The sequence below is a fragment of the Abramis brama genome, assembly GCF_963993115.1.
Source record: "Abramis brama genome assembly, chromosome: 2".
Lineage (NCBI taxonomy): Eukaryota > Metazoa > Chordata > Actinopteri > Cypriniformes > Leuciscidae > Abramis > Abramis brama.
The window spans coordinates 66,009,802-66,035,557 of NC_139964.1; the positions used below are offsets into that span (position 1 = coordinate 66,009,802).

The window sequence follows — 25,756 nt, forward strand, 5'->3', positions numbered from 1 at the left end:
TAACGATGAATATGCATATTTTTCTTTAGAGTATGTCATAAATCAGTAAAGCAAGATATAATTTAATAAACTTTCTATGATAATTTAAATATGCTTTCCTGGAATTGGTTTTATAACATATTTTTTCCCCCACATTAGCATCAAACAAAGGATGTGTCGTTGCAGCAGTCATTCCTTCACTCACTATGATGATTATTATAATCCTTTTCCTATCATAGCTTTTCACGGTAAGACAACTGTTGTGTTTAATCTTTTAAAAATAGTCAAATATGTATCCATTCTTTCATCTGTGCTTATCATTTGCTCAAAAAAAAAAAAAAAGTATATGTAATGTAATAAATGTATTAATAAATATTCATGTTGACTGTAAATTGTAACGGCCACCTCATTTGTTATGTACCTTTAAAGGGATAGTTCACCCAAAAATGAAAATTCTGTCATCATTTACAAGTTGTTCCAAACCTGTATGATTTCCTTTCTTCTGCTAAACACAAAAGAAGATATTTTAAAGAAGGTTGGTAATTAAACAGTTGCTGGTCCCCATTGACTTCCATAGTATTTTTTTCCTACTATGGAAGTCAATGGGGTCCATCAGTCGTTTGGTTACCGACTTTCTTAAAAATATCTTCTTTTGTGTTCAGCAGAAGAAAGAAAGTCATACAGGTTTGGAACAACTTGAGGGAGAGTAAATGATGACAGAATTTTCATTTTTGGGTGAACTATCCCTTTAAGACGCCACATTTGATGCAGGAGACGCAAGATTAAGTTTATTTAATTTCTTTGTGGAAAATCATTGCTATATGTTTTATAATGTAAATAAAACACCTGTTTTCCCTCAGAAACAGCATCTGTGAGTGTGTGTGATGCCACACACTTCTGCTCATCATGGACTCTCTGAATCCCAGCTTCACTGAATCGACTGCAGCTCTGAACCGTCTGTCTTCAGAACTGTGACTGTTTCTCAGCTTTCACTGTTGCTCTTTGACCTTTCTGTCTGCTGGTGTTGGCACTTCATCCTCAGGTTATGAATATATGAATGTACTGTTAAATATGCAGATATATAATTTATTTATTACTTACTGTCACCAACGTAAACAGAGTTTTGCAGGTGTGATTGTGTAGAAATAAATTTGCTTCTAAAAATTTATGTTGTTCAGAAAAACATTGAAAAAAATACATGACAATACATTTTACACTATTTTACAGTAAATGTTCTGCTTCATTTTTCTTTTGTGGAGGAAAGTAGAGAAGGCTTTTTATTCTATTTTATTTAGCTGCCAAGGCAGAGGGATTGTTTTGCACTAGTGCCAGTGTGAAGAGTTTGATGCAGGGCAATGTACTGTAAACAGAATTAATGTAAATCACTTTGAATAAAATCCTCTGTCAAATGTTAAATGTGAATGTATTTTGTCAAGACATCTATTTGAAAACAAAAATTTAAATTCAGAAGGAGATTTGTGCCAGTAGTGAAGCATTTCATTTTTTTGTTTTTTTCAATTAAGTTAAATCAAATATAAATTGTATCTGTTTAGGAGACTTTGACTGTCTGGATCTGATTTTAATTAGATGAGTGAACCCCTCTGGGTGCCTGTCAGAGCACAGTTTAATATAAGGATGAGGAGACAGTTGAGCAGGTTTAGATGATGTATTAATATAAGATCAATCCACAGAGGTACAGGTATGTCACAGGTAGGTATTACAAACAGTAGAGGAATTAGTCTGGAAAACAAGAAACACCATAAAAGGATAGTGAATAACAAGGTTAAGTTGGGCATATACAATATTAAACATCCATTGGTAGATAAAGGCAACCAAAGCATACTAAATCCTCATTAGTGACATTTCTCCATAGAATATACAATTCAATAAAGGAAAATAAGCCATCACATTGTGAATTATTGACCATAAGCAACCATTTAAGATGATGAACATCACTCCATATATGAATAAGAGAGCACGTCAGATTTACATCACTCATCTGGTATAAACAGCTCCAAAGGAATGATAAATTTCCATCAAAACCAAAAAACAGTGACATACATCTCAATAAAGAAGAATAGTCACATATAGAACAGCGTCTCTAAGCTAAACTAAGAGAAACAATAGCTGAGAGCATGTCTGAACATGCGTGCGTGAGGCAGTTATACCAGAGCCCGTCTACGGAGAGCCTGCCCACTCCCTATTAAGTCCTATTGTACCGAATTTTGGTTGTAGTTCCACGAGAGTTCCACTGGGGGCGATCGCCATGAGTGCAGAATGAATGGGAGTCAATGGGGCTAGACGGCTAAATTTGTCTCTCTCACCCGATTGCCGTTGAGAAATCTCAGATCTGATTGTAGATTTTGCAAGTTCAACATGGGTTTTAGGTCGAAAGTTGAATAAACGAGTACTTATGTCCTTTTGATTTATTACAGGTTGAGTTGTTGTTGCCCATAACACGCTAGCATTCTGCTAATGAACGCTGATTGGTCAGTGAAGGACTGATTACGACCAGAGATACCGCTTGATGGCATAGTGTCATCCGCAGCGGAACCAGAAACAAACAAAACAAAAACTCTTCTAGCACGTGTGTTTACCTGTGTCAGCTGTGTTGTCGATGCCTCGAGTGAAAAGAAAATGCAGAGCGCGAACGCACCAGAGTGACTGAAGGATTGCCGTGAAGCAGTATCTCTGGTCGTACATGTGTATGACGTCATTGACACTTTAAAAGACTTTTTAAAGCAAATAAGTGACTCAAAAAAATCTAACACCCAGCAATGTGTAATTTATTTGCATCTCCTTTCGAATACAACATTCAAATTACTAGAAAAAAAATTATATCCTGAGAAAAGTGGATTTTTATTGGTATAGCGCCATAGACCTCCATTCATTCTGCACTCGTCCTGTGAGCGCCCTCATATGGAATCAGAGTGGAACTGCAACCAGTTCAGAAGCCGGAAGTTTACTGAGAGTGAAACTTCTCGCCATATTAGACATTCTCTGGTTATACATAACTAAACATTTCAATCTCTATAAACTCAAACATAAGACAAACATGCTTACTTGTAGGTCAATGACTAACACCTCAAGGTAACTTAAGCAGCAAATATCACAGGTAACAATGTCCCCTCAGCGATCGGCGCAACATAACCGTTCAGCAGGCAACAGCTACTTCACTCACAAGAGCGCTCAGTCCGAGAACGATTTTCGGTGTCAGAATAAAAGTCCTCTCTTAAAGGAGCCTTTACAACAGTATCCATCACAATTGTTTGTATAATTTAATTACATATTTACAATATATAAAAATATTGGTGTCAGGCTATATCCTACGTCATATCGTAAGTCAGATATTATAAAACAGCTACTGTTTTTGGGAGCACACTCCAAATATTCACTCTAAAATTAATAACTGGTTTCATGGGCTAGTCTGTCGATTTTTATTTTTATTTTTTTTTTGACAAATCCATTACGCCGGCACAAAGACCCCAGATCCATCAATTAAGCAAAACAAAAATATTGGGTCACTGATTTTTTTATGGGCTGTCAGACAAAAATAAATAAATTATGAGATGTATAATCGGCCCAAAAAGCATGTCAGTCTCCCAGATGACCAGTCCACTCCTTCCATAGTATTTTCTTTACTGTGGAAGTCAGTGGGGTCCATCAACTGTCTGGTATACCAACATTCTTCAAAAAATATGAATTCTTCAAAAAAATCTTTTTGTTCAACAGAAGAGATCAACTCTTACAGGTTTGTAAGTAAGTTTACTGAGTAAATGATGACAACATTTTCATTTTTGGGTGAACAATCCCTTTAACCGACATCAGTTTATGGTTCTGTCAGTAAACCACCAACTCTCTGATCGCAAACAGGAAATTATTTCTGTTTCCTCGAGACAGAACCGCAACCACAGCCACAGAACCAGAAGGGAGGGGCAGGGGTTAAACAGTCATAGTTGCGCTATACACTTAATTTTCATATGGATTTTGATCGGATCCATGTCTACAATATTTAACAACAATACTTCTAAATAAAATCACTTTTCCATTATACGATATCATGATGTTGAGCAAAATTTTAAAACATAGCCTATCATGCTTAATGTCAATGAATGAAAACAAACGCAGTAGTTTATACTTCAAGGATATAGGCTACAACTATACACTGTTATTATTTCAAATAATATTAATAAATGTGTAACATGTTGTTGTCACGGGTTGTAAGTGCAGGCAGACGAAAAGGCTGAAGGCTCCAATGTAACAGTTTAATCACAGGTATACTTCCAATACAGACAGGCAGGGTATACACGACAATACAACGACAACTACAGACAAAGACTAACTGAACTGAAGGGAACTAAATACTAACACTGATGAACAGACACAGGTGAGACAGATGTTAATTAACAGGACACAGGTGATTTAACTGAACTGACAGGCGGGAAAACTTAACTAGACAGTCATGTGACTAATGACAACAGAGGAACAACACAGAACAAGCGTGACAGTTGTAAAGTGTTTCCCATTTGACTGTATGTTTGATCGTATTGTTTATTTCATGTTCATGATGATACAAATAATACTTAAAAGTGATGTTGGGTGACGTCACTTCTTGTTGATGTTTAAAGTATTGTCAAACAAAACAGAGGCTAGCTAGACCCTCCCTCCTCCTCATCCACGCACTAACCCCCCCAAACCACACCCACAAATCATTCTTGTCAGTTATTGGCTGGAACAGTTTGTTATTTTTCGTGGTGCGGGTGAGCCCAGTTTGTGGAGCCTGTGGTGTCTACAGAGACCGCTTTTTTTGCAGTGTGTTCAGGGGACAGACAGCTAGCGGATGGTGAGGAGATGTTTGCTGTATGTGACAAAAAAATCTTTTGGCCTAAAAAAACATGTGGCATTGCTTAGAGCACCTTTAAACAGCGAGTATGGGACTTAATGTCAAATAAAAAGAACCATTTAATACGCCAGAACAAGTGAAACCTGACTCTGTATGAAAACAAATAATAGGTTTAAAACATATATTTTGAAAATTTCAAAGATGTGAACAGATTCAATATTTTTAGCAGATAAACACTTAGTATTATCCATTAACCTGGTAATTTAAAAAAATAAAATCCTCATTGTAGCCTACATCATGATATCTAATGCATTTATGAACAGCAAAGTGACTTTATTTTAAAGTATTGTTGTTAAATATTGTAGACATCCGATCATAATCCATGTGAAAACAGCTTGAAGCCCCGCCCATCACTTCTGGTTCTGAAACTGCGCTTCTGCTGAATCTATTGGATTTCAAATACTTTTATAACCGCCCACTCTCTAAACGCAAAGCAGAAAATTCTTTCTGTTTCCTCCAGTTGATTGTGAAAAAGGTTCTGGAACATTTGCTGTGTTCAGAAGAGCAATGAGCTGCCAATACAATCTCTTGTTTTTATTCCTCTGTGGCTTCGCTGCACTCTCTGGTAGGTTCTGACTTCATTTTGTATAGAAATATGTTAATAGACTGAAGTGGAGAAGCTGTTTTTCTTATTTATTTTGTAAATATATATTTAATAGTTGAGATCAAAATTTGCGATCAAAGCATATTAAGAATAGTAATCCATATTAACATTTGTTTTCATGCATACTGCTTTATTTTATACCAACTCAATATTATAAATCATATTAGAACATTTAAATTGTCAGACAAAATATATTTAAGGGCATTTTTAAGTGTCAGATCAAGAAAAAATGTCCTTAAAGCAACACATGCACTTTTATAGTGACCACTTGAACAAATGCACTTATACTATATGCAATAAATGTTTGTTCGTGTCGGTCTTTAATAGAAGACACTCACAGAAAGTCGAACATTTGGATATGTAGTCAAATTATAGTGTTACAATAAAGGTTCTTTATTGGCATTCGTTCCTGTGAAGAACATTTAAACACTGATGGAATCATTTCATTTCACAAAAAGTTCTTTGAAGTGGAAAAAGGTTCTTTAGATTATTAAAATGTTCTTGAAAATAAGAAAGAAATGGTTATTTTTAGACCTTATGACTGAAATGTTGTTTGGAGACCCAAAATGTTTTGTCTATCGCTGCTGAAACTCCTTTTACTTTCATAGTTCAGCACAAAGTCTGTATTTCAGGAACTATTTTGAGTCTTGTTTTATCAAACACTGATTTGTTGGTTTCAAACATCTAGTTCAAAACAGTCTTAAATTCTAATAATTTGTGAAGTTTCAGTTATTGTGAAGTATACAATTATATAACAAAGGCAGATTTTAAATCAGAACGGTTTCTTTATAGTTATATAAATGTCAGGTCAGGGCATATGTGTTATAATTTTACACAACTTTAAGTTCTGTTGGCCATAATAATGGTTTGGTATTTTTAAGTTACTTTTTACCTTTCAGCTGTTTTTATAATAATTTTACTGTTTAAGTTCTGATTTATTAGGCTGTCTTACGCAAATCCCCATTTGTGACAACTTACCCCGTACAGTGTGATGAAAGAATATAATATTGAACTGTGTTGTCTAAAGTTAGTGTCTGAACCGAAATTTACTTTTAAAAAGAAACTCACCCTGAGAATTATTCATTCTCTGTTTTTATGCTTTTTCCTCATTGTGAACCAAACATGAGCAGTTAAACCCTGTTGAGTTTTATTAAATACTAATATAATTTTATTTATTATAGTCTCAACAGAGACATGTGGAAAAGATCTACTAGTGGGAACGTCGTGCATTATTAAGCTGACAACAAGAAACAATGAGAAACCTTCTCAGATTAGATGGGTCCATGACACACGCGGCGTCATTCTTCGCTGGAAAGGTGGGGAAATCAAAGAACAAGCTGAAGGTGTATCTATGGAAGAAGATGGATCATTGAGATTTTTAAGTGTTAGTCTGAAGGACACGGGCAGATATACATTCTACGCATTTAATGATGCTGGTACAGAGATTGGTAGAGGAGAAGTGGACATTAAAGTATATGGTAAGATGACAAATATTTCTACCCTTCCAACACAATAATAATAACAAAATCAGACTGTATATTTCTATAGTAGTTACAGTAGGAAATAACCACCATGTTTCTGTTACAGAAAAGGTCCCTAAACCTGCTGTGAAGATCATCTGCACAAAAGATGGGAATGCGACTCTCTCCTGTGACATCGGAAAAAGAGAAGATCTGACTCTATCCTGGTATAAAGAAGACAAAATGATCCAGAACGAAAAAAACCCACAAGTGTTCTTGTCATCTATTCAAGTACAGGAGAATAAACCGTACTCATGCGAGGCACACAATCCTGCCAGCAAAGGCAAAAGTGAGAGTGTTACAGTATCATGTAAGTTCTTTTTATTTCACATGCTTTTTATTCTTAGTTAAATGGTTAAAAATACTCTTGTGTTTTCTGTAAGGAATCATATCTACTGTAAATCTAGAACTTTATGGGTTTGAACAGACCTGACCTTAAATACTGATATAAAACATAAGATTTCTGTTTTTGCTGCTGACATACAATCGTGAATCTATGACAGTAAAACAACATTTTTCACATTGACTCTGCAAAATGGTGTTAAACTGTGAACTTACTGAAGATAAGTCAAAAGTTTAGACACACTTATCTATTCATTGTAAAAAAAGCATTGCAATTAGTTATCATAACTTACAATGTATCATTGCAATAACTTCCCTAGATTGAACTTGTTGAGATAACTGAAATATCCAAGTTGTCACTTAATACAGTTTCACAATTTAAAGCTGAATATAACTTAAAATTACGGCACTACAAACACTTAAAATTTAAACAATTAATTATTTTTTTTACAGACTTATTTATGTACTGAAATGTACACTTTTGGTACCAATATGTAACTATGAGGTACTATTATGCACTCTTTAGGCAAGGCCTTTTGAAAGGGTACCGCCCAAGTGACAGCTTTTGTACCTTTTTTTCTGAGAGTGTACGTATTATAATTATAGCATTACTGCCCGGATATGTTCTTGATATCGAGGATGCATCGAATATGGGCTGCATCCAGAGACCTAGGTCAAGTCAAGTCACCTTCATTTATATAGCGCTTTTATCAATATAGATTGTGTCAAAGCAGCTTTACAGTGATAATAGGAAATTAAAGTAATAGAGATTGTTTAGGCTTTACAGCAGCTCTAGAATAAAGTTATTGTCCAGCTAAAGTTAGTTTTGATTGATTCACTTCCTGGTTCTGGTAAGAACTCGAGCTGCTGCGTTTTGGACCAGCTGTAGTTTGTTTATTAAGCGTGCAGGGCAACCACATAGGCTTAAATGAACCTTGTGAACCTAATGAGGCTTAGAGATCAATGAACGCCTCAGGGTCATCCTTAGGACCCATTTTCTTTAGAGGCATGTGAGTGGGCAGGGCATGGGTAGATAGAGTTCCTGCAGCCTGAACCTCCTGGTCCATCCAGCTCCGGAGAAGCTTGCAGTTCTGTTGAGCGTGGACAAGGATTTGAAAATGGCGTTCCTGATCCTCCCTTGTGTCCACAAGCGTCTGGTGTTGCTCATGATGGAGTCCCACGAGTGAGTGGATGACCTCATCAAATGGCGGAACTGACGGGATTTGCACAATGGCGGCGGAGCTCTTCTTCCTTCCCAGGTTTCTGCCAACCAAGTCGTCATAGTTTGGTGCACATACAAGTAGTTGGGAAAGTTAACAACTACTATGACATAGCGACCTGTAGAGTCTGCCTGAATTTCTAGCAATGAATGAATCATTTTTTTCCTTAGGGAAACTACAATGCACTGCCTGATGTTATACTGTAGTAGACGGTTGCATAGTTATAATTTTCTCCATGATATTATCAATCTTAGAAGTGAAGAAGTTCATAAAGTCATCACTGCTGTGCTGCTTGGAAACTTCTGGGATTGAAGCTTTTTTTTTTTTACCTAGGCTTTTGTTTATTTTCTTCTAATAGGGTTGAAAAATAATCAGATCTAGCAGCTTTTAAGGCCTCTCTGTATGCAATCAAGCTCTCTTTCCATGAAATGCGAAATACCTCTAGTTTTGTTTTCTTCCAGTTTTGCTTCATTTTTCTGGCTGCTCTCTTAAGGGCCTGAGTGTGCTCATTGTACCACGGTGTTGGACTATTTTCTTTAATCTTCTTTAAGCGCAATGGAGCAACTGTGTCTAAAGTGCTGGAAAAGAGAGAGTTAAAAGTTTCTGTCGCAATATCGAGTTCTTCTAAGCTATCTGGGATGCTGAGATGATGAAACTGATTAGGGAGATTATTGATAAAGCAATCTTTACTGGCAGAAGTGATAGGTCTAAAATATTTGTAACGCGGAGTCGGCTTTGCAGCCTTGGATAAATGAAGTTTACACAAGACTAGATAATGATCTGAGTGATGGGATTTATCTGACCTCGGTGATGCGAGACAGCTAGCAGACGGTCGGTTTAGCCAGTCTGTCTGCTTCCTGACCTGAGCCCCAGATTGTCATGTTTGAGCTCTAAGACTATGTGCCATATTACTAAAGAGAAGAGCAGCACCATCCCAGGAGGGATGAATACCATCTCTTTTCAACAGGTCAGGTCTGCCCCAAAAACTTTTCCAATTGTCTATGAATTCTATATTATTTTGCGGACACCACTTAGACAACCATTGAGTGAGGACAATCTACTAAGTATATCATCACTCCTGCGAACAGGAAGGGGGCCAGAGCAAATTACAGTGCCTGACATCGTTCACACACCTCTTTAACATTAATTTTGGTGATCTCCGACTGGCGGAGTCGAACATCACTTGTGCCGATGTGAATAATAATCTTAGAGAATTTACGATTAGCATTAGCCAGCACTTTTAAATTTGCTTTGATGTCAGGTGCTCTGGCTCCCGGCAAACATGTGACTATGGTGGCTGGTGTCTCTATTTTCATGTTCTGTGTAATAGAATCGCCAATAACTAGGGCACATTCAACAGGATTCACAGTGGGTGTTTCACTGAGAGGGGAAAATCTATTTGAAGTTGTAATCGGAACGGAAGAGCGGTGTTTTGTCCCGCGACAAAACACTGTGCACCTCAACACCTAAATAAAACGTCTCACAAAAGTTGCAGTTTGGTCTGGTTTTGTTTTCGTTTTATTGACCATTTAAAGAAAACATACCAGGTTGACATTTTCACAACGTTTCTAAAATGTTTTTTATTTGTAAGATAAAACTTTAAAGCTGCAAGGGTTAGTAGGGAGAGAAGTATTTGCTTCTCTACACACATCTGTTTTAAAGTATTCTCCATGTGTGTGTCTTGGAAACCGACCCAGATAGAAGACCTGGATTTGGCCAGATCATGTAGCCTACTGCCATGAATATGCACTTCTTCCAAATGAACTTGTTTTTCTCTTTGTCTTACATTTTATATGATGTAATGTATATTCTCATTGGTTGGTTGCTACACCATCCCAGGACCATGTATAAAAGCCAAGTACAGAAGTAAAAGCTGAGGATGTTTTGTGAACGGATTGGCTTCATGTTCATGACTCTCTTTCCAGGCATGCAAACTCTTTTCAGTGAGTAAAAAAAAGGAAAAAGACTGAGAATGAGGCACAGGAAAAAATAAATAGAGATAAAATAATCTAACAATTTTTTTTAAAAAGTTTTTTTTTTTTTTTTTTTAAACATGGTATTGCAAAATTACCTAATTGCAACCAAAATACAATGTTGTGAAAAGTTGTGAAAATGTTTTGTTTGCTGGTTAGATATTCTCGTGATACCATGTTGCATTAAAATACCAAGCATTACTTTACTGATTTACAGCTCATTCATTCAGTCAAACTCATGGATAATGGTTATTGTAGTGCAAGCTTATAATTAGAAATTATTTGGTTAAGTCTTTTTGAATGGAAGTTCCCCAAACGGGAAGTGTTGCACATAGTTCAAAACACAGTACGCTCGTCAGGAAAAAGTTGGATACTCTGTCCCCCACCGACTCACACCGAACACACTTCCTATCATGTATGCCTATGAAAGACTAGGTATAGGTATCAGAGTAGGTATAATAGCTATCAGTATTGATATAGCTGTGGTAATACCAACACTATATATTTAATGATTACAGTATTCATGTACAGTAACATATAGGCCTATGATACTCCAAGGTTTTTGTTATAATGAAAAAAAATGTTGTACTAGGTCGAAATTCCATAGGTTGTTGGAAGTGATGCTGCCTGGAAATTACCCAGCTAGCCCAGACATGTTGAATGTTGACTAACATACTCTCTCATATTTTATTCTTTAGGTAACGAGGTGAAGAAAGCAGTGGGTGATGAAGTTTCTTTTCGTCCTGTCACCAGCATCATATGGAAACACAGAAGCAGTAGTGATACTATTGTCAAGGTGATTGAATGGGATGATCACGGTGCTTGCATCCCAAATCCGAGATTCAAAGGCATCACAACTCTTGATACAGAGACGGGACAAATTACGATTACTAATCTAACAGTCGAACATAGTGGAGTTTATACCATTGATATCAACGGTAAAGAGCAAGAACAAAGATTCATCTTGTCAGTTATGGGTGAGTGCGTTGATTATTATATTCAATAATATAAATAATATAAATGCATCATATTATTATGCTTGGCTTTACTTAGCCTCACATACTAAAAAAACACAAAAACAATGCAATTGTACAATAATGCATGGTGCTTTGATTAATACCATGGTATTTACATGGTACTTCCATGAACATGGTACATGTCCAAAAACCAGTGTAGTGTTATAGTACTTGTAGGAGCCATACATTGGGTTTGACTTGTCTTCTATGATATTTCCTCCTTTTTCTATACTGTTGTGTATGTGCACGCGCATAGTGACGTCATTGGTTACTGTGGGTGTCACCGGGGGTGTGGTGTCTGTATTAGTGTGTGTGCTCACCTGTGTGGCACAGCGGGGTGTTTGGATCATGGCTGCAGGGTGAGCATGTGGAGAAACTTTCTGTTGACCGTCACCATCGTCATCATCTTCTATTACTGCACTGTCTGAGGTATCTTTGCACGGCTTATGAAATGCATCTATTAAAGTAAGTGCTTGTTCTTTCTAAGCTTGTGAAATGGAGCAATAAAGACATTCCATCATGTGCAATGGTTCAGCATGACGCATCTTCAGTATAAACCTCCATGTCTTAGCTTGCTGCGGCGTTTGGATTGGTTTTTGAGTTTATACGCCGCAATAGTACTTATGGTTTGCAATTAAATAACCACAGTATCTGCTACCATCATTGTACTATGGTACTGTCACAACCCTTTGTGCAAGGCTAGTGTAGTTGTGTTTGACTTCATTTTGTTTTGACTGAACGTTCTTTCTTTTTCACTGTTTCTTTCACAGAGCCGGTCCCCAAACCTGAGAAGAGCGCTGTTAACCCTAATGTTGTGTATTTAAGATGTGAGAACAGTGATAAAATCATTGGGAAGTGTTCAGCATTCCACCTGAAAGGAGAGTCCATCACAGACAAAGACGAAGGAAATCCAGAAAACTTCTACACCTGTACACCCGATAACAGTGCAAGTCTGTCTGAGACCAGTGATCCGGTGTGAGAGAGAGATCTGTTTAAAGGCTAGACAGCAGAGAGTCTCTTAACAAAATATAAATTAACTATATGAATATGCTTATGTTTTTTTCTTTATATTATGCAATAATTCAATGCAAAATGTAATTTACTAACCTAATTCTGATCATTTAAAGCTACACTGTGTAATTTTTTAAGTTGATTCTTAGCAAAAAACACTTTGTTCTTTCAAAATGATATGTGCTCATTAATGTGTAATTACTTCTATCAACTAATCAAGTATTCTTGTAAGCATAGAATCTGCTATTCAGAATACATACGAGCGAGTCGCTTGAATGGCGGCAGCCATGTTGCACTTCCATCTTGAAAATACATTAGCCAAAGAGGGACATACCTGGAAATTCAAGCTTCGCCTTTCGCGTTTTGACACTCAGTGGCACCGTGACGAATGCGAGGGGGAGATTACTCGCGACTGCCGGCAGATTTGAAATAATACGGCAACCGTATGAGTTAAAAAGCCCTCGGAATGGGAGGGGCTAGAAAGTAATATTCATAAACAATTTCACCGCTAGATGGGAGAAAATCCTACACAGTGTAGCTTTAAATGTGTGTCTCAGGACTGAATTTTTGTTTTGTTTCTTCATTAAATTCAAGCATGGATTTGTTGTTGCATTCCTTCAGTCACTGTGATTTTTATCATCCTTTTCCTGATTATAATTCCTTTTCACTGTAAGACGTATAAACATTTGAAATGTGTGTTGGTTTCTTTCATCTGTGCTTATCATTTGCTTAAAATCCAAAACAAACAATCTAACCATTTATGCATATATGTTCTGAATGTATCTATTGTTACATATGCAGATAGTTTATTTTCAAGGAAGAATAAGGGACTATCTTAGGCACCAAACAGAATTGCATATAAATAAATAGCTACTAAAATTTAGTATTATATTAAGAAAAAGAAAAAAAAACCTGTCACAGCACAAGGGAAGTCTCGTATGTGTTCCGTTAAGTTAATTTTCTGTGTTGTCTGTATTAATTCTCATTAGTTGCCATAGTCTCTGATTTAGTCCAGCTGTTGCTGTTAAAGGAACACTCCACCGTTTTTTGAAATAGGGCTTATTCACATTCTTTTATACATTTAGATAGTCTCAGTGCATGCATTGTTTTAGTTTGACAGGGTCGGCGCTAGCTTAGCTTAGCACAATGAATGGAATCCTTTGTTGCCAGCTAGCATGTCCTGAGTAAAAGAAAGAAAAAAAACCCACGTAATTACTTCTTGTGGCCTGCGTATTCACAACAAGTACAAATAGCGATGCAGATTAACACTAGGCGATTTCCTAGGCAGATATTGACTTGGGACTATATTAGGGGGAAGCACAGGCGAAGCACTGCTACTTGGGCGCAGAGATATCATCACGCAACACATGAAATCCCACGACTTCCGTCAACATACCGGTGTGCATTGCAACGAGTCAAAACACAGAAGAAGAAGAACAACACACGTGACCTGCACCGAGTGTCTTCGCTTTTGGATTGTTTATTTTGAGAAATTACAGCTATAGTTACAGCAAACATGGTAATTACCTGCGTAGCAAAAGGTTGTGAGAACAAGCAAAGGACATACACAAATGTAATGTTTCACAGAATTCCATCGAATGTGGAACTGAGAAATAAATGGCTAGCTGCTCTGGATTTCTGTACTTCAATGCCTCTCTACAAAATTAAACAGTATCGTGTTTGCGAAGAGCATTTTGCACCGGAGGAGTAAGTTACTTTGAAAAAATGGAATATGGGCTCAGAAAGACGGTACTAAGTTACGTCTGAAACATACGGCTGTCCCATCCCATCTATTTTCAAAGCACAGGCAGAACAAAGTGCACATGTAAGTTGTCTTTTATTACTCTTCCTTGTGTTAATCTGTGTCTTATTCGGTTGTAAGATAGATGCTGAAAAGCTGTATATAGACTACGGTTCAAATAACGTTAGCCTCCTCTAGTATAACCTCATGTTGAATTCAACCTGTTTAGCATGAACAACCAAACTAAAATAAAAATCGCTGTTATTGTTACCTGTAAAATGAAATGACTGAGGGCTAAGTTAGCTATTTCTCTCACCGAGTTAACGTTAGCCTGGTTCTTTTGACTCAGGAGTTTTAGTACAACTACTATGAGGAGAAGGCTACAAGCAGTTTACTATACATGTGTCATGTTTAAAATAATCACTTACTCTGTGGACAGCTGTCCATTTGGTCTATTCGGCGTGGGGCGTTTTTTCCAGTTCACTTTATCACACCGGAAAAAAAATCGAGTACTGCCGGAAGGATCAGCGCTGTGAAATCCTCGGTAGCTGTTACACAACTGCGGGCACGCTCATCTTGATCTGACGCGTTGAGCCTGGTCATCGACGGCAGTAACTTGTCCCACTCGCCACAGCACAGACACGATTTCAGTCGGCCTATTCCCCCACATTCACACCACCAGTTCGTGTTGGCTCTCATCCTCACGTCCTCGGGCTGTTGTCGCTCAACCTCCTCCTGTCATTCTATTTCCACTCATTTTCTGTAAACTCTTGTACATATAGGTATGGTTCTGGCTCACACAAAATCAGCCATGTTCATCGCCATTCATGTACTGTAGGAAAAATAGCCAGCTACTATTCACACCGGTATGTTGACGGAAGTCGTGGGATTTCATGTGTTGCATATTTCTGCGCCCAAGTACTAGCAGTGCTTCGCCTAAGCAGCAGTGCTTCGCCTGTGCTTCCCCCTAATATAGTCCCAAGTCAATATCTGCATAGGAAATCGCCTAGTGTTAATCTGCATCGCTATTTGTACTCGTTGTGAATACGCAGGCCACAAGATGTAATTACGTGTTTTTTTTTTTTTTTTTGATCACTTTTACTCAGGACATGCTAGCTGGCAACAAAGGATTCCATTCATTGTGCTAAGCTAAGCTAGCGCCGACCCTGTCAAACTAAAACAATGCATGCACTGAGACAAAAATGCATTTACCCACCTATCTAAATTTATGAAAGAATGTGAATAAGCCCTATTTCAAAAAACGGTGGAGTGTTCCTTTAAGTGTCCTCGCATGTGTGTATATACAGTCCATTTACTGTTCACTCCCTTGTCGGTTCTTGTTTGCGTCGTTATCATCTTCTTAATGTGTAACTTGAATAAAAACATTGTTATTCTCACGATTTCCTTCGTTGTGCGCCTTACTCAACCACCGAACCGTTACAGATGAACTGACCTCTCGAAAATAGAGATGGGAAACCGATGCTTTCACTCAGCTGTGCATAATAGCACCAAATTAATAAAAAAACACAATATATTGACTCGCGTTCGGTTTTCTATCATGTGCCGTGCACGTTTTCGATGACGTAAGATGCACGCAAACGCACCAGGGTTCGATAGAATCAAGTTGAGTGTAGGCTTGTTTGAGATGAGCAAAATCTGCGCAGAACCGATCACCGGTGATCTACGGAGAAACTACAATCCCGAATCCGAGATTCAAAGGCATCACGACTCTTGATACAGTGACCGGACAAATCACGATTACTAAACTAACAGTCGAACATAGTGGAGTTTATACCATTGACATCAACGGTAAAGAGCAAGAACAAATATTCACATTGACTGTTATGGGTGAGTGAATATTGATTATTATATTCATTAATATTAATATTATAAATGCATCATATTATTATTATTATGGTTGTTTTTACTTAGCCTCACATACAGAAAAACAATGTAATTGTACAATAATGGCATCAGATTGTAATACCATGATACTTTGATTAATACCGTGGTATTTACATGGTACTCCAAGATACTTTCAAGAATACCACATTTCCAAAAAAACATTGTAGTTTTAGTACTTTTTCCGTAAGTTATGGTTTTGTTTAGTAACTGGATTTTACCCTCTGATAGCATCATTGTACTATGGTACTGTCACATTATACTGTTTGCAATGCTAGTGTAGTTGTGTTTGATTTCATTGTGTTTCTTTATATACTAATTGTTCATATTTGTTTTCTTTCACAGAACGGGTCCCCAAACCTGCGATTGAAATAGAGCCGAGTGATAACCCTGGTGTTGTGTATTTAATGAAACAATCATCTGGAGGAATTCTGCTGGAGAAACACTGAAGGGTTCGACAATCACCCCAAAAGGAGAGACCATTACAGTAAAAAAAATTGGAAATCCAGAAATCTTCTACACCTGTACACTCCAGAACACAGTGAGTGAGGAGACCAGTGATCCGGTCTATGAGAGAGATATGATTAATGGTGAGACGCTGGAGGGATATCAACCACATAAATCTGAAAGTAACGATGAATATGCATATTTTTCTTTAGAGTATGTCATAAATCAGTAAAGCAAGATATAATTTAATAAACTTACTATGATAATTTAAATATGCTTTCCTGGAATTGGTTTTATAACATATTTTTTTCCCCACATTAGCATCAAACAAAGGATGTGTCGTTGCAGCTGTCATTCCTTCAATCACTATGATGATTATTATAATCCTTTTCCTATCATAGCTTTTCACGGTAAGACAACTGTTGTTGTTAGACAAATGTTTCCATTCTTTCATCTGTGCTTATCATTTGCTAAAAAAAAAAAGTATATGTAATGTAATAAATGTATTAATAAATATTCATGTTGACTGTGAATGGTAATGGCCACCTCATTTGTGATATACCTTTAAGACGCCTCCTTTGATGTGGGAGACGCAAGATTAAGCTTATTTAATTTCTTTGTGGAAAATCATTGCTATATGTTTTATAATGTAAATAAAACACCTGTTTTCCCTCAGAAACAGCGTCTGTGAGTGTGTGATGCCACACACTTCTGCTCATCATGGACTCGCTGAATCCCAGCTTCACTGAATCAACTGCAGCTCTGAACCGTCTGTCTTCAGAACTGTGACCGTTTCTCAACTTTCACTGTTGCTCTTTGACCTTTCTGTCTGCTGGGTGTTGGAACTTCATCCTCAGGTTATGAATATATGAATGTACTGTTAAATATGCAGTTTTTTTTATTTATTTATTACTTACTGTCACCAACATAAACAGAGTTTTGCAGGTGTGATTGTGTAGAAATAAATTGCTTCTAAAAATTGATATTGTTCAGAAAAATATTGGAAAAAATAAATGACAATAAATTTGACACTATTTTACAGTAAATGTTCTGCTTCATTTTTCGTTTGTGGTGGAAAGTAGAGAATGCTTTTTATTCTATTTTATTAGCTACCAAGGCAGAGGGATTGTTTTGCACTAGTGCCAATGTGAAGAGTTGCAGGGCAATGTAAACAGAATATAATGTAAATCACTTTGAATAAAATCCTCTGTCAAATGTTAAATGTGAATGTATATTGTCAAGACTTCTATTTGAAAACAAAAATTTTAATTCAGAGGGAGATTTGTGCCAGTAGTGAAGTATTTCATTTTTTTTTTAAATTAAGTTGAATCAATTACAAATTGTATCCATCACAATTGTTTGTATAATTTAATTACATATTTACAATATATAAAAATATTGGTGTCAGGCTATATCCTACGTCATATCGTAAGTCAGATATTATAAAACAGCTACTGTTTTTGGGAGCACACTCCAAATATTCACTCTAAAATTAATAACTGGTTTCATGGGCCAGTCTGTCCATTTTTTTTTTTTTTTTTTTGAGAAATGCATTACGCCGACACAAAGACCCCAGATCCATCAATTAAGCAAAACAAAAATATTGTGTCACTGATTTTTTATGGGCTGTCAGACAAAAAATAAATCAATTATGACATGTATAGTCGGCCCAAAAAGCATGTCAGTCTTCCAGATGACCAGTCCACTCCTTCCATAGTATTTTCTTTACTGTGGAAGTCAGTGGGGTCCATCAACTGTCTGGTACCAACATTCTTCAAAAAATATTAATTCTTCAAAAAAATATTTTTGTTCAACAGAAGAGATCAACTCTTACAGGTTTGTAAGTAAGTTTACTGAGTAAATGATGACAACATTTTAAATTTTGGGTGAACTATCCCTTTAACCGACATCAGTTTATGATTCTGTAGCACCTCTAACCGGAATTAGAATGATAGCTATATATCTATTACCTAGGCTCTGAGCAGTAATTGACAAGACTCACAAGGAGACGTAACCTTTTTTTTGAAACAGAACAGCTGGCAGGTTTATTACACAATCACTGTGCAACACACTATTCACAGAATTATTATCTCTTACATTAGAAAATACCCCAAAATAAAATAGAGCTCTTTCATTTAGAAAAAAAATAGGAAAACAAAATAAATTGTCCTTGGGAAAATAAAAAGTCAATCTACCCGGGTAGTAAACCAAAACACATTCAAGTTTCCTTATCTGGAATCCATGGAATCCAATATCCGAGGTTTGGATACGAATCAGTTCAGTCACTCCACAGAAGAGAATCCGACACAGCTGGCCACACTGCGTCCAAACGTTCCTTCTGTAGAATGTCACTCACTGGGACAGGCTCGCCATCAAAGTTGGTATGGTTTGGAACCAAACTGAATCCAGGATAAAAACCAATCTGTACATAGCAGTACAGAATAGATAAAAAAACAATTATATCAATATCTCCTTTCCATATATGGTTCCTAATTTACTTTTCTCAATAAACCAGTTACACATTTAAAACCTTAGTTATGATTATAAGAGAACTGTTCAAATCACTCTACGACTATGCTTCATACAAGTCTGTTTGACTAGAGACCATAGTTCGCATTGGCAAATCCAAAACATAGTACAACATTAAACAATAGCATTTATTTTCCTAAATAAATGTTCCTTACAGGATTAATGCATTTTTCAATCATAACGTATAATGAACTATATGCTATTAAACTATTAAACAACATGAAATGAATGCATTATTTCCCCATTAGTCATTTTACCACAGTTAAACACATTTAGAACCCAGTACTTAGCTGAATGCTCAGTTTAACAAAACACAAAATTTACACATTATGAGCTAAGTGCACTATAAACATCTTACAATACTCTTGAGTCTCATGTCACTCCGATTGGTTTTATTATAATAGCATGAGATCTTAAAACCTAATATTGTTTACTGATAACATCACCTCGTGTTAGCTAGCAATATGGTAAGCTAATGAGCAAATTGAGACAACATAAACTCACCGGAGGTTTCGGCAGAAAACACGATGAAGAACACAGAAAACCGTCTCTCACAATGCAATCCTCGGGTTACTAGTAAAAGATCATCTTATCCACACAACTCCTGATTAGAATTGACCAAATATTACTGTTTTTCGATCTATTTTCGCCACGTGAACTAGAGCTTTCTAATGCAGCTTGATACAAAAGAGAATTCCCAATGACGAATGTAAAAAACAGTTCTAGCGCGCCCTCTACTGGCATCATGTAATTTGACACTCGACTAGTTAACCCTTTAGTGACAGCATATTCTATATGGGTTACACACTCCCCTCCTAAATCAGCATGAGTCCCTTCATGTGCTATAATATTCTGGCTCAAACACTTATAAGTTCTTTATTTTCATATTCACTAAATATACTGAGTGTATGATTGAAACTATCTAAAAGGTTTTGAGCAAATGAGATGAGGGGTTTTCCCAACTGTGGGTAGTGGAATCGGCCCGGTGCTCGCCATGACCTTTCAGATCGACGTACGGATGTGTCGTCCACAACTTCTCCAAGTACTTCTTCATCTTGTTGATCACAACCGTCAGGGATTTCAATGTCAGTTTTCTGTACTCCTATTTTATTATTTCCATCTTCTGGATCACCAAAATCCAACAAGGGAACATCATCATCTTCCAGAGTGATAGCTGGCATCACATTGCCTGGCTCAGGCAAGATCTCCACATCCTCAGTAAAAGGTTGTTCAACAGTAGTCTCTGGCTGGAATTCTCCAGCCTCTTCAAGACATGCCTCTGCTTCTTTTGCCGGCAATGCCATCTCATTACCTGCCAAGAGCTCCCCTGGAGACTGGGGTGGTAATGTCTTGCTCAAATCACTCTTTCCGGGAAAATGGGCCAATGTATCCAGCTTTCTTTGGATGTCGTATACATTTGTGAACCTCTCCTCGGTAAAGACTGAGGATTTCACAGGAAAGACGGTGTAGTCATCTTCAGACTCACAATCTTCCTCTTCTTGCTGCTGAGGAGAATTTTGTCGTGTCCTGGGACGATGTGTGGCCCTTGGCTCATCTGGTTCATCTTCTTCAGCTTCATACAACTGCCCACATGGTAACAGAAGATCCCTGTGCAGAGTGCGGATTGGACCATCTTGGTTTACTGACTGAACCATGTACACAGGTAAATCTCCCATCTGTTTTAGGACACAGTACACAGCAGACTCCCACTTGTCAGCAAGTTTGTGCTTGTTCCGCAGCCGGACGTTCCTCACCAGGACTCTATCCCCCACTTCAAGGGTAGATTCTCGGACCCTCTTATCAAAACGGCGTTTGTTCCTGTCAGCAACTTTCTGTGAGTTTTCAATGGCTGTTTGATAACTCTCCTCTAGCCTAGACCTGAGATTCCGCACATATTGTGAGTGAGATGCTGGTTTCCCCTCTCTGACAGGTAAACTGAATGCAATATCTATAGGCAACCTGGGTTGTCTCCCAAACATCAGCTCATAGGGGCTAAACCCTGTAACCTCATTCCTGGTACAGTTGTAGGCATGTGTGAGTGGTTTTACAAAGTCCCGCCAGTGACTCTTCTCCTTATCCTTTAGGGTACCCAACATGCCAAGAAGGGTGCGATTGAACCGCTCAACCGGATTTCCTCGCGGGTGATAGGGACTTGTCCGCACTTTCTTGATGCCAGCTATGGCACAGAGCTCTTTAATAGTATGAGACTCAAAGTCCCTGCCCTGATCACTATGCAGGCGTTCAGGAAACCCATAATGCACCAGGAATTGCTCCCACAGGCACTTTGCAACAGTAGTAGCCTTTTGGTTTTTAGTAGGTATGGCTACTGCGTACTTTGTAAAGTGGTCTGTGATGACCAGGATGTCTTTAGTGTTGTGGGTGTCAGGCTCAAGCGATAAGAAGTCCATACAAACCAATTGCATTGGCCTAGATGTCTGGATACTGACAAGAAGTGCTGCTTTTTCAGGCAGAGTCTTTCTTCTAACACATCGTCCACATGTTTTGACCTTGTGCTCGATGTCGGCAGCCATTCGTGGCCAATAGAATCTTGACCTTACTAAGTCAGTTGTACGCTCTATACCCATATGCCCCATGTCGTCGTGAAGACAAGTGAGTACAGTTGCCCTGAGTGACTCTGGAAGTATGAGCTGATAGGATGTTTTCTCTTCACACTGACGTTTCCTGTACAGTAGACCATCTCGCATTTCAAGACGCTTCCACTCTTTAAGCACCAGCTTGAGTTCAGGGGAGTCAGGACTGATGTCACTGGGTACTTTGTCTCCAGCTTTTAACCAGTTAATGACATGCTTGATGATGGGGTCAGCTTCCTGTCGTTCTCTGAGTTCCACTTCACTAAAGGTGGGTACAGTTTCATGTCCTATTAAGTCTTCTTCACCATAGATGTCTGGTACAGCCTCGGCTTGGAGAGCCAGAGATTCAACCAACGTAAAGGAAGGCAAGTAGTTGTCTGGTTCTCTTAGAAGGTGTTTGTGACATACAGCCGTAACCACATCTGCAGGTACTTTTAGATGGTCAGCTGATGATGCCAAATGATGTGATGTGAACTGTTTTATCCTTTCTTTCTCTTCCAGTTCAGCGTCATCATCAACCAACATACCATGGGGTCGCCTAGAGAGGCCGTCGGCATCCTGATTGCTCTTTCCAGCCCTATACTTGATGTTGAAATTGAATGTGGAAAGGGCTGCAAGCCAACGATGACTGGCGGCATCTAGTTTAGCTGAGGTGAGTATGTAGGTTAATGGATTGTTATCCGTTACGACAGTGAAGGTATTACCATAGAGATAATCTTGGAACTTCTCTAGAATTGACCATTTTAAAGCTAGGAACTCCAGCTTGTGTGCTGGATACCTCATAAGCCTGTTTGAGTGGAAACGGAATGCTATCCATATTCATTGTCACTTTGGACTGAGTAGTTGGCTCAGTTGGGGTCTGGTCAGTTACTGGGTCTACCACTGTATTTGTATCAGGGGTATACAGTGGGGATATGTTGACCAAGGGGTCTTCATGCTCAAATGGCCGGTCTTGCTTTGCAGAGTGTTGAATTCTAGCCAACTCCTCTAGCAGTACTTTCTCAAAATCTGTACCACTCATTTTTGCTACATCTTTTAACTCAGAGAGGTAGGACTGGGTTAAGCTTGATCCTACATTAGCAGTGTAAATGCTAGACAAAAGCTGGATGTGGTGAATAATGTTAGGATCAGAAGAGGGTCTGTGACATGGTAAGTCACTCTGGAGTGTTTGAATAGCTGCGCCAAATTGAAACTCAACAACAGCTGTGTTCTTGAAATCAGGATCAGAACTTTCTATCTTAACTACTCTTTCAATGGACCCATATTTCTCCAAAAAGTCAACCACCTCATCATCTACATCAGTACCAGAAAGCCCACTGATTAGGACTGAATTGGGCACCTTAATGTTCTTAGACTGAATAACATCCATGCTGCAGTAAGTGAAATTGCAAAACAACCCAAAAAATAAAACACATCAATTTACAGTCTGAGAGATTACGATGAATTGTGAACAAATGTGCCAAAGCTGTTCTGTATAAATATAGATATAACCACAAACTGCTCCTGGCTGGCTCGCCAAGCTTTATGTAGCACCTCTAACCGGAATTAGAATGATAGCTATATATCTATTACCTAGGCTCTGAGCAGTAATTGACAAGACTCACAAGGAGACGTAACCTTTTTTTTGAAACAGAACAGCTGGCAGGTTTATTACACAATCACTGTGCAACACACTATTCACAGAATTATTATCTCTTACATTAGAAAATACCCCAAAATAAAATAGAGCTCTTTCATTTAGAAAAAAAATAGGAAAACAAAATAAATTGTCCTTGGGAAAATAAAAAGTCAATCTACCCGGGTAGTAAACCAAAACACATTCAAGTTTCCTTATCTGGAATCCATGGAATCCAATATCCGAGGTTTGGATACGAATCAGTTCAGTCACTCCACAGAAGAGAATCCGACACAGCTGGCCACACTGCGTCCAAACGTTCCTTCTGTAGAATGTCACTCACTGGGACAGGCTCGCCATCAAAGTTGGTATGGTTTGGAACCAAACTGAATCCAGGATAAAAACCAATCTGTACATAGCAGTACAGAATAGATAAAAAAACAATTATATCAATATCTCCTTTCCATATATGGTTCCTAATTTACTTTTCTCAATAAACCAGTTACACATTTAAAACCTTAGTTATGATTATAAGAGAACTGTTCAAATCACTCTACGACTATGCTTCATACAAGTCTGTTTGACTAGAGACCATAGTTCGCATTGGCAAATCCAAAACATAGTACAACATTAAACAATAGCATTTATTTTCCTAAATAAATGTTCCTTACAGGATTAATGCATTTTTCAATCATAACGTATAATGAACTATATGCTATTAAACTATTAAACAACATGAAATGAATGCATTATTTCCCCATTAGTCATTTTACCACAGTTAAACACATTTAGAACCCAGTACTTAGCTGAATGCTCAGTTTAACAAAACACAAAATTTACACATTATGAGCTAAGTGCACTATAAACATCTTACAATACTCTTGAGTCTCATGTCACTCCGATTGGTTTTATTATAATAGCATGAGATCTTAAAACCTAATATTGTTTACTGATAACATCACCTCGTGTTAGCTAGCAATATGGTAAGCTAATGAGCAAATTGAGACAACATAAACTCACCGGAGGTTTCGGCAGAAAACACGATGAAGAACACAGAAAACCGTCTCTCACAATGCAATCCTCGGGTTACTAGTAAAAGATCATCTTATCCACACAACTCCTGATTAGAATTGACCAAATATTACTGTTTTTCGATCTATTTTCGCCACGTGAACTAGAGCTTTCTAATGCAGCTTGATACAAAAGAGAATTCCCAATGACGAATGTAAAAAACAGTGCTAGCGCGCCCTCTACTGGCATCATGTAATTTGACACTCGACTAGTTAACCCTTTAGTGACAGCATATTCTATATGGGTTACAATTCTATCAGTAAACCACCAACTATCTGATTGCAAACAGGAAATTATTTATGTTTCCTCGAGACAGAACCGCAACCACAGCCACAGAACTGGAAGTGAGGGGCAGGGGTTAAACAGTGAAAGTTGCGCTATACACTTAATTTTCATATGGATTTTGATTGGATCCATGTCTACAATATTTAACAACAATACTTCTAAATAAAATCACTTTTCCATTATACGATATCATGATGTTGAGCAAAATTTTAAAACAGCCTATAGCCTATCATGCTTAATGTCAATGAATGGAAACAAACGCAGTAGTTTATACTTCAAGGATATAGGCTAGAACTATACACTGTTATTGTTTCAAATAATATTAATAAATGTGTAACATGTTGTTGTCACGGGTTGTAAGTGCAGGCAGACGAAAAAGCTGAAGGCTCCAATGTAACAGTTTGATCACAGGTATACTTCCAAAGGTACAGACAGGCAGGGTATACACGACAATACAACATGACAATACAACGACAACTACAGACAAAGACTAACTGAACTGAAGGGAACTAAATACTAACACTGATGAACAGAAACAGGTGAGACAGATGATAATTAACAGGACACAGGTGATTTAACTGAACTGATAACGACAGGCAGGAAAACTTAACTAGACAGACATGTGATTAATGACAACAGAGGAACAACACAGAACAAGTGTGACATAACTCCCCCCCCCCCCCCTCCTCCCGAAGGCGCGACCTTGCCAGGGTGGAGCAGGCAGTGCAGGCGGCCAGGGCAGAGCAGATGGAGGGAGGAGCCATGGTGGAGGCAGGGCTGACGACTCCAGGGGGCCGACTGACGGAGACGAGGCAGGTGACACCGAGGTCCCGGCGGGACACGGCGAAGCACAGGTGGGGACCCCGAAGGCTGCGCGGCGCCGGAGCGATCGAAGACCAAGGTGGAGCCGGAGAGAGTGAGGAGCCCAACTGAGCCTGAGGGACGGAGTGACAAGGCGAAGCCGGAGGAGGGTAGTCCCAGGGCGAGGGCGGGTCGATGAGGGACCA

At 38.1% G+C, this 25,756-nt stretch overlaps 2 protein-coding genes and 1 long non-coding RNA gene across 5 annotated transcripts in view; all 3 read left to right on the forward strand.

Moving 5' to 3' along the window:
- The window catches only part of LOC311075142 (cell adhesion molecule CEACAM5-like), an 89,039-nt gene that overhangs the window by 13,826 nt on the left and 49,457 nt on the right, over positions 1-25,756 (forward strand). Inside the window, exons 6-7 of one of the 3 annotated variants that reach the window (XM_084102319.1) lie at positions 139-227; positions 840-1,395. The exons of the other annotated variants lie outside the window; for them this stretch is intronic. Of the exons in view, the coding sequence (XP_083958445.1) occupies positions 139-218 (80 nt within the window). The 3' untranslated portion in view covers positions 219-227; positions 840-1,395. Of the gene's footprint in view, positions 1-138; positions 228-839; positions 1,396-25,756 lie in introns of those variants that run through there. 3 annotated transcript variants of the gene reach the window in all.
- LOC311075209 (cell adhesion molecule CEACAM1-like) lies at positions 5,228-13,585 on the forward strand. The gene is made up of 5 exons (XM_084102434.1): positions 5,228-5,447; positions 6,668-6,964; positions 7,074-7,316; positions 11,240-11,518; positions 12,328-13,585. The coding sequence occupies exons 1-5, from the start codon at positions 5,390-5,392 to the stop codon at positions 12,534-12,536; spliced, it is 1,086 nt and encodes a 361-aa protein (XP_083958560.1). The 5' UTR covers positions 5,228-5,389; the 3' UTR covers positions 12,537-13,585.
- LOC311075256 lies at positions 16,623-17,619 on the forward strand. Its single transcript, XR_014604450.1, has 3 exons — positions 16,623-16,801; positions 16,980-17,068; positions 17,335-17,619. It is a non-coding gene; the product is annotated as an uncharacterized lncRNA (long non-coding RNA).

Excerpts from the sequence above, each read along its gene's own strand:
- LOC311075209 (XM_084102434.1), top strand. The coding sequence starts at position 5,390 with ATGAGCTGCCAATACAATCTCTTGTTTTTATTCCTCTGTGGCTTCGCT. Across the intron at positions 5,448-6,667 it reads TGGCTTCGCTGCACTCTCTG|TCTCAACAGAGACATGTGGA; the intron begins GTAGGTTCTGAC and ends TATTTATTATAG. Across the intron at positions 6,965-7,073 it reads AGTGGACATTAAAGTATATG|AAAAGGTCCCTAAACCTGCT; the intron begins GTAAGATGACAA and ends TTTCTGTTACAG.